General features: G+C 32.0%; 1 protein-coding gene across 1 annotated transcript in view; it reads right to left on the bottom strand.

The window, feature by feature from the left end:
- Positions 1-496: 496 nt before the first annotated feature.
- The window catches only part of LOC145680954 (uncharacterized), a 420869-nt gene continuing 412236 nt past the window's right edge, over positions 497-9129 (bottom strand). Inside the window, exons 4-5 of the mRNA XM_081752166.1 lie at positions 8489-8586; positions 497-5144 (exon numbers count right to left, since the gene is read on the bottom strand). Of these exons, the coding sequence (XP_081608292.1) occupies positions 4677-5144; positions 8489-8586 (566 nt within the window). The 3' untranslated portion in view covers positions 497-4676. The remainder of the gene's footprint in view (positions 5145-8488; positions 8587-9129) is intronic.

Here is a 9129-nt window from a genome sequence, read left to right as displayed (position 1 = left end):
GTTGGTTTCTTGTTATGGCAAACTAGCTAAAAATACCCGTTCTTCTCACAGGGAAGATAGGTTTGTAGAAAGTATTTGAACTATCTTTTCCCCTTTGAATAAGCGTTTCAATGAAACTGTAATGATAAAAATCTGTAATGACATCCTTTCTCACACCAATGATAATTGGGATTGAACTTGTACTAAATTAGCATCGAAAGTGGCCTTATTCATTGCAGCGATCCCCCAAACTATGGACTACACACTAATATGGGTCGGTTTCGATTATTTTCACGTCATCCTCTTCTCACCACCACACTTCCCATACCGATAATGTGCTTTTAGAAAATCCTAAGTTGGGCCATGGTCCATTAATGTATCGAAGTAATGAAATTCGGTGCAGTGTTTTCGGGGAAATCGGTCGTCAGACATTCTTATATTTCATTTTTATTTATATAAAATATGTTCCTTCCCCTCCTATTAAAACAGAAGTTTATTTAAAAAAAACGCTTGAATGTTTTTAATGAACAGTTTATATACTGAGTTTCATCTTCATAACTTGACGGGCTAAAGAAATCTACAATTTTCGAATAAATTATGAACTCCCGCCCCTCCCTTAGGATACCCATTTTAATTAAAATAACATGATAAAAACTTACTTCTTGATAGTTGATAGTTGATAGCTGTATTTAAAAATTCATTTCAAACTGTAACAGCTGTTCGACTCGTGATTCGATCACAAATAAACCACTTTTTTCTTATATATAGATTCAAAAAACATTAAGAGGTGTAAATTTGATTAGAAAGTTGAAGAGAGAATGCATCTGTATCTTTAATCAGAGCTTGGGCATATGGAGCGCACAGTGAACAAGTAATTTATGTTCCACTTTTGGCCATCTTAGAGGTATTTGATCTCTAAGCTTCTATCTTAAGCTCGTTTCAGCCCTGAAAAGATTAATGTCCAGATATTATAAGTACCTAAATTAAATTTACTTGATGCTACTTTCTGTTTCCACATATTTCTTAAAACAGATATTTGAAATGAAAATTTGAGATCTATATACAAGGAAGGTATTTTCTTTAAATTGAGTTTAACGTTTCATGATTGCACCGAGGGTAAAAGAGACAATGATGATGATGAGATGGATAATAATGGTGGGATGAAAAAGGTGAGACGAAACGAGACAACTCCGAAAAAAATGCACACGATAAAGAACCACTTGTCGCGGGCTGGAATCAAACCAGGGATCCCACGTATTACAGATAAGCACATAACCACTGAGCCACCGCAGCTTTCTAACAGTGTTTTCCTTATTGTTCTAAGCGATCAGAACTGAGACAAAGACAATTACAAAACATTCAAAGCACAAAGAACCAAGTCCCAAAATTTTACTTAACATTAAATGTTTCAGGTAAAAGCACTTAAATCTGCCATTTCTTAATATGCAAATATATTGTACAAAGTATCTTCTCTTATTCTGAGGTTTACAAACAGTGTAAACTTTTCTCTGTAGTACAAATTTTATGTGCACTTTTCTCAGAACCACGTTGATATGATTTGAATTTCTTATGCTCTGAGTGTCCCATATGAAACAGAAGTCAAATCAGTTTTGCACGAATATATAAATACACGATATTTTGTATCAATTCAATTAATGCTTGATGAAAGGTGTTATTTTTGGTTTGTATATGTGATAATTAATACAACTCCTCAACACCAAGAGTATACAAAACACGGATCTACATTTTGACTTCGAATTCAAACAGTCGTAAGCTCACCATGAATCACAATCGAGTATCCATACTGAAGGTGATGTTCTGCAAGTTTTATTGCTATATGTTACTGTTATTGAAGCACAATCGGAAAGCATTGTTTCCATATTTACTTCTTAACCACTTAGAAAGAATGTCCTCATATGTGGAAACCTTTTCAAATTTGGTGTATTAAAAGAAGTGTCACTATTTAAAAAGTTCGGAATTCTGACTTATTATGAGAATGAGAGCGTTAACTTATTCTTGTATGATTCCAATTTTTAACGTTCTGTGTAAAATATATTCTTAATCTTAAAAATACATTGCTTTGAGTAATTCTCTCAAGTGTGCTCTATTTTAGGATAAATTATCTTATTGCACTAGATTACAGACTTTAATAATTCCACCATAGTCTATTAAAGCACAATTGAACTATTCAACTATTCACACACATTTCTATTGCCTAAGTTCAATGGACAAGTAGACATCAATATTCTTCGCTCACGCTACCTTACAATTAGGTCTAGAAGAAACCTCACTGGTCAACCCTATTAAATGAAAATCAGTCATTATTTTTACTATACATTTGACAAATCGTCTCATGTTCCCATATCTACTAATAACGCTATAAAATTGCCTTCTGATAATTATCGAAAAGAATCTAACAAATTCTTACATACATATATTTATATACATATAATGTTCACTATATAAATGTGCTTTGAGTTGTAAATTTTTCTAAGCGAGAAACTTGATTTCAGATTTTCTTTCAGCCTTCAGAAGCAGTGCGTTAAATAAGATGGTTTAATTGGACCTGAGTTTCATTTAAAAACAGAATGCACTTATGTACTTTAGGACAATTTCTACTGGTAATACATAACGAAAAGTAAAATAATAATATGATTATCATATATTTTTCCCCTACGAAATTAAAAAGAGGAAAAAACTTGCTAACTGCAGAATTTGTTTACTATTACTTCGTAGCAGGTAACTACCTGATTTAAGCAAATGACACAACTATTGTTTGGGAGGTAATTTTTTTAGGTCCTAATTAAAAAGAAAAGCTATTCTTTTTCCTACCAAGGTTACTAGGTTGCTAAAGATGACTAAAAATACTTTATGAAACTAAATTTGCTCTCTCTATATATATATTGAAATAGGATTTCTCCAGTATTGGTCCACAAATAAGGCACAATTGTACACAAACTACTTCGTTTAAAATACCTGTATTTAAGGCAAATTCGTTCTGAAGAATGCACTTCTTTAAATGTTCTACATCCTTTGAAACAAGAAAAAAATCCTCAGGCACTTAAATCTGCTACAGCTATTTGAAATGCTCATATATTGCGTTATTGTGGATAGTTTTATCATACATAGATCTTCACTTTGCTACCAGTTTCGTAAATGATAGTAATAACCAAACTAATTATCATAATACTTACACATTTAAATTTATATAATTTGCTTTCAAAATTATTTACCAACTCTAGACCTACACCTATTCGTAATGTTTCTTTGCCCAAATGAAGATTTTTTTCATAAAATTATGCAACACAGGAAATTGAATTTAAGAATTGCTCTACTTCCATACGTTTAATCTTCTACAGTAGCTTAAATAGTTCTTACCTCTTTGGAAAATTGTGCGGAACACCTACAAAAGTACACAGCACGTTTTATATGGAAACTACATATGAAATATGCTTTTACCAATAACCGTACAAGAAAACGCAAATTCATAAAACCTATAATTTGTTACATAATATCATCTAATGTTACGTCTTACACTCTCTCTGATAATTCTATTTCATTTTATTGTAAATATTTATATTAAAAATATTCACAGGTATAATTTCCTATCAAGGTTCTCAATAATTACGAATTGCAGATGTAATATAACAACTGACAGGATGACGAAACACATTTCCACTGCCGCCTTTTAATAGGGAATGTAAAATATGAAAAGTTCAATGAATATCCTGCGTAATCAAAAGCAAACTAAGCCAAAAATTAGGTAAATAGTCGAATTATAACGTTCTCTTCTAACCTGACAGTGCAATATTACCATCTCTAATTGAGTCAAAATAACAAACCATTAATAGATATGTAAGATCATTTTCCTTCCACTGGGCCAGCCAGAACAATAATATTTAAAAAAAAATAGTTAGATAAAATTTGAAACTAAACTTAAGTAGATTCGTACATTATATACATACACTAATTTTTCAGATTTTAACAACAATAGCTTTGGAATTTTCGGATTAAAAAATACTGATACTACTTTAACAGAATACTAACAAAAATTTAACAGTTCTATGTACATAATTAAATAAAATGTACAAGTATGTTAATATACATTTTATATTTTATGGTAAAATATGGTAATAGTATAACCAACTGCTTAAATCCATGTTTTCTTATATCATAGTACATACATGCCCATTCTATTGAAAAGTGCTGTGATGAAAACATTTAACATAGTTAAATGAAATTTGTCGCTATCTTGTTTTCCACTTATCGATGTATATACTGAAATGCAGTATGTAATACATAATTGACAAGAATGTCCTTTGAGTGAGAAAGAAAATTAGACATACTTTTCGATGGAATGATCACATAAAACTCAAAGACGAATCAGTTTCGAAACAAAACTAAGTTCTTATTTTCAAACATTTCACCACTCGTAGTCATTTCAAAACAAGATTCGTTTTCTTTTTACAAAACGGGAGCACTTTGTTCATGACGTAAAAAACCAGAAAGAACTCAACACTGATGTCAAATACAATTCTAATTTACCGCTTGTCAACAAACAACAATATAAGTACACAAAAATATATATGTATAGCGGAAAACAATGCAACAAAGAATCTAGCAGTTCATTAGCTGATGTCCCATATGATTGCACAATACTTTGTAAAAAACAAATGAACTGAAAAGATTAGAATTTGTCATACAGCAGTGCTCGTAGTTTGAATTCTCACTTTCTTCTTTTCACTTCCATTTCTGTTTAACGTTGGAGATGTCCCACTGAACCCTGGATTTTGAATACCCAAACCGTCTTCAGTTTTAGGACGCGGTTTCTTCAGACTTGATCTCAACGGACTTCGACCACTACCTGTGGAGTTGTATGACGCAAATGAGCCATTGGAAGATACTACAGATCCTGCACTACCATTTGCTAAATGGTGACCATTTCCTCTGTGTGAACCGTATGGTTTACCACTTTCTTCTGTCATTGCAATTCCATTTCCACGACTAGGCGTTCTTTCTCTAAAACCAGGATTGTTATAGGTTGTTGCATATTCACCAGAAGGGTCTCGGCTGACCATAGTTGGATCACCTCCTAGACGTCTTGAGAACAGGAAGTCGTACAAAGACATGATAAATAGAATGAAATTCAATGCGATGGACACCAACTAGAAAAAAAAGTAGAAAGTAAGTGTTAATGTAATTCACCCAATAAATTATACAAGTGATAATATGACGAACGCTCATAAATGACTAAATTTAAGAACTTCAAATCATTCCAAATATAATACAAGTTGTATTATGATTCGAATTATCAACGGCTTTTCAGAGCAGAAACATAAATGTTCAATATTATAATTGCAGCGCAACTCTCAGTGCTCGTATAACTAATGAAAGTTAGCAAAATTGTTCGGGAGATGCAGCTCCATTTCATTCTGTCTTCGGTTGTCGCACAGCAAATAAGTGTGATTTTTTTTCTCTGACTGAAGATAGCCTATACTTTTGCAGACTGAGGAAATGATTATTTTCACATATATGTGCATTTTTCGGTAAAGTTATTCGCAACCTAAATCAACTGTAATTGGTATTTCCCTTCATTTATGTAATTAAAGCTGCCAGTATTAAGTCTTGCATCTTGCATACAAGGTCATTGCATCTTACATGTATCCAGTGTTTCTTTCAGCAACAATGTTCCGGGGGGGGGACACAGTATTCCGGGGGGTACTGCTGATACTATTATATTATAGACGTATTATTTTCATCTAGTCCGGAGGGGCACTCTCAGAGCTCCGGGGGGCAGTACCCCCCAAAAAAGCAGGTCTGGAAGAAATACTGCATACATCTTTCAGAAGTTTAAAATATGTTGAGAAAGAAGCTTACTTTTGTGTATTAACACAAAAAAGTGTTATAAACAATGAAAGAAAATATAAGCTATGAAATTTCTTTTCGAGTGAACACTAACAGATGTACAGAAACTCAGATTTTTTTTTTAATCCGGAGAATAAGAGATAAGGAGAAAGGATTAATCAGAAGTGTTTAATAAAGAAGGATAAAAAATAAGAATCTCCAGTAGAAGGAAACAAATGAATATTATACAATTCAAGGACACATTAAAAACAATAGTTAATTTGGGTAAAAATTTTCAAAACATTAATAAGAATAATTCTTTGGTTCCATCCACAAACGTCGCAAAGTATCCAACGGACCTCTAACAGTTTTATTTACATGATGCAAGATGGTTTATTTCTAGTTTTAACACTCACCAAGGCCACATGACATTCATAACTTAGGAGATACTCTTTTTCACATACTCTCAACAGATATGGAACTCGAGTCTTTCTTACGAAAGCCAAGACCATTTACCACGAGAGCTTCGGAAAACGGTATAACAAAACTATACATAGTAACATAACCCTAACAAGAGGGACTGGCGAATCATGTGAGAGAATCCACATTTTAGATAGCTAATATACTTTCTTCGCATATTACATTATTTTACGCTTGCATAGAAATACAATGTCATTTTATGTTTTATATCATTAAATAACACCTTAGGCACATAAATAAAATTCAGTTTTTGTTTTGAGAAAACATTATTGTTCTAAACTGCGGAAGAAAATTTGCACTTCTATTCAAATAATACAACGAGCTGTGATGCGCAAATCATTCATAATTTTGTACATCAAAATTTAATAGCAGTTTTTACAAAGAAAAGAGGAATCTCTTACTTGCAATAGCTATATAAGGTGAGCGATCTTTTACTTGCAGTAGCAATAGTATAGTGAGCGATTTCGTACGTAAATATTAGTTAAGCAATACAAAGCAATATTACTTTCATGGAAAAATTAAAGACAATCTTCAGCTTAGTTCTGAAAAATTAGACTAAACAGGTTTGCAGTTATATGTTAACCCCCAAAGTATAGTATAGAATTCGTCATGGATATATATTACAATTCATAAGCCAACATCCAATGACAGGGTTGACTGGTTTAAACCACTTCTTTTTTTAAACCAACTGGTTTAAACCACAAAACGAAAAATGTTCGTAAAAGTGTAAGTGATTCTAAAATCTTGATGAACACACATTTGTAGATTATCACGTTTCACTCCCGTATATTATTCGTATTATATTCAGACCTAAATTCTCCATTCATTACTCAAAGAGATTATACTACAAAAGCATTTTTTAAATAAGTTTATAAATGTTTCTTTTGTGTTTTTTTATAGTTTGTTATTAGTGTTATGCAACTGCAATCAAAGAAAAATTCTAAGTATTGTTTACTATTGATAAAATAAATCGAAACGCAGTACTTTTTTTGGGGGGGGGATATACAAACCCCACGAGAGGCATTTATTGAAATCAGAAGTATCGTTGGCATCTATTTATAAATAAATGGGTCAGAGTCAAAGTGGACTCAAATAATTCGTATTTTTATTCACTTTTCTTACTGATGTACAAATTAAGTCGTTGTATTTCTTTAACTTTGACTAATAAAAGCCGTAGTGAACTAACTTGGACTAAATTAGTTCTTCTGTTTTTTTTTTTTTTTTTAATATAAATTGTCCATATGCAAGTCTGTATAATGGTTTCACTTGTGCAACTATTTAACTTTTTGTCCTTCTGAAATGACTCTTGACAATTAGCAAGTATGTAAAGATCAGTACAACGTATTTTTATCAGGAATCCTTCGTGAGTGAGTTGGCAGACGGTATCGCATTTGTGGGCAATTAGTCCCGGTTTCCAGTTCAAATGGACGACAATTTCTCTTGGATGTAAGCCGAGGGGCGGTTTGGATTCCGCTGTAAGCTTATGTGACCCCTTCCAGCATAGCCCGGTTGTTGCATAACAACACTAAGGTAAAACAAACTTATTTCTGTCTATATGTATTATTATTAAAAAAAAAAAGATTTAAACCAAAACACCGGGTTTAAACCCAAAAAACCTTTTTTTTTTTTTCAATAAAAACCATGGTTTTTGCCAACCCTGTCCAATGATTAAATTATGCTACGGTTTAAGACTGGCAGTATCCAGGCTTTCTTCCAGAAAATTTGGCCCGGGAGGAAAGAAGCAAAATCAAAATGTGAGGTGGTTACACTGGGACACAATTTTGGTATATTAGCAACAGCAATTTAACATTCTTTGCTCGGGAAGGGGGGGACGATTGACCAACTCCGGAGAATATTCCTTCTCGAAATGCATCTGGAACAAACGCTGACAGTACCTCTTTTACTTCCTAAATTTTAGTACATTGTCTCGTTTTTTTGTGTGTGTGTGTTTTTTGACACATTGACTTATGAAGTAAAAATGTTTCTGTATAAGTTTTTCAAATTTGAATGGAATTTTGATAGGGTTTAAAACCTAGGCAATATTTACCATAGAGTTTTAGTTTATGTCGTTATTTTTATAGCAAATAGTAATATGAACGTACTATGTGTAACATATATATTTTATGTTTCTCGTTCAGGCTTATTATTATTTATTGTTATGATCTTATACCTTAAACAGTCTTACCTGAATATAGAAAGATTCTCCTCTTTTAATTTTAAAGTTGTTACGTTCATCGTCAGTTTGAACAGCAAACAAGCTCGCTGATACAATGGCCACCACAGCTAAAATGAAAATAAATAAAGTGAGAAATCTACCAAGAAAGTCAAAATGACAAAATTAATTTATAAATTATTACAATAAAGTTCATAATTTAGTTTGTTTTTTTTTCTTTTAGAGTAGTACAAATGAAATATCTTCTTTGATATCTGATGGGAAACTCACCTCAGCAACACAACACAAGGATAAGGATATCACATATCTAATGTCACAAACTCTGTATAAATCCAGCTAACAGGCTGGGATACTCAGAGAGTCAGGAAACAATGTGTTGTTGGATATAGTAGTATGAACTTATACCATGAATACAATACCGTATCGAATAATTTTTTATACGAACTCAAGCTGGGACATTCTCCACAGTAAAGCGCAAATAATAATAATAATAATAATAATAATAATAATAATAATAATAATAATAATAATAATAATAATAATAATAATAATAATAATAATAATAATAATAATAATAATAATGCATTTGGCCCAGGAATGACGAATAAACACATCATTCGTCGTTAGTTTGTGAACTTTGATTCTGTTGGGCA

This window comes from Thermobia domestica, chromosome 3, assembly GCF_964235325.1.
Source record: "Thermobia domestica chromosome 3, izTheDome1.hap1.1, whole genome shotgun sequence".
In the NCBI taxonomy this organism is placed as follows: domain Eukaryota; kingdom Metazoa; phylum Arthropoda; class Insecta; order Zygentoma; family Lepismatidae; genus Thermobia; species Thermobia domestica.
This window is presented reverse-complemented; position numbering and strand designations above follow the sequence as displayed.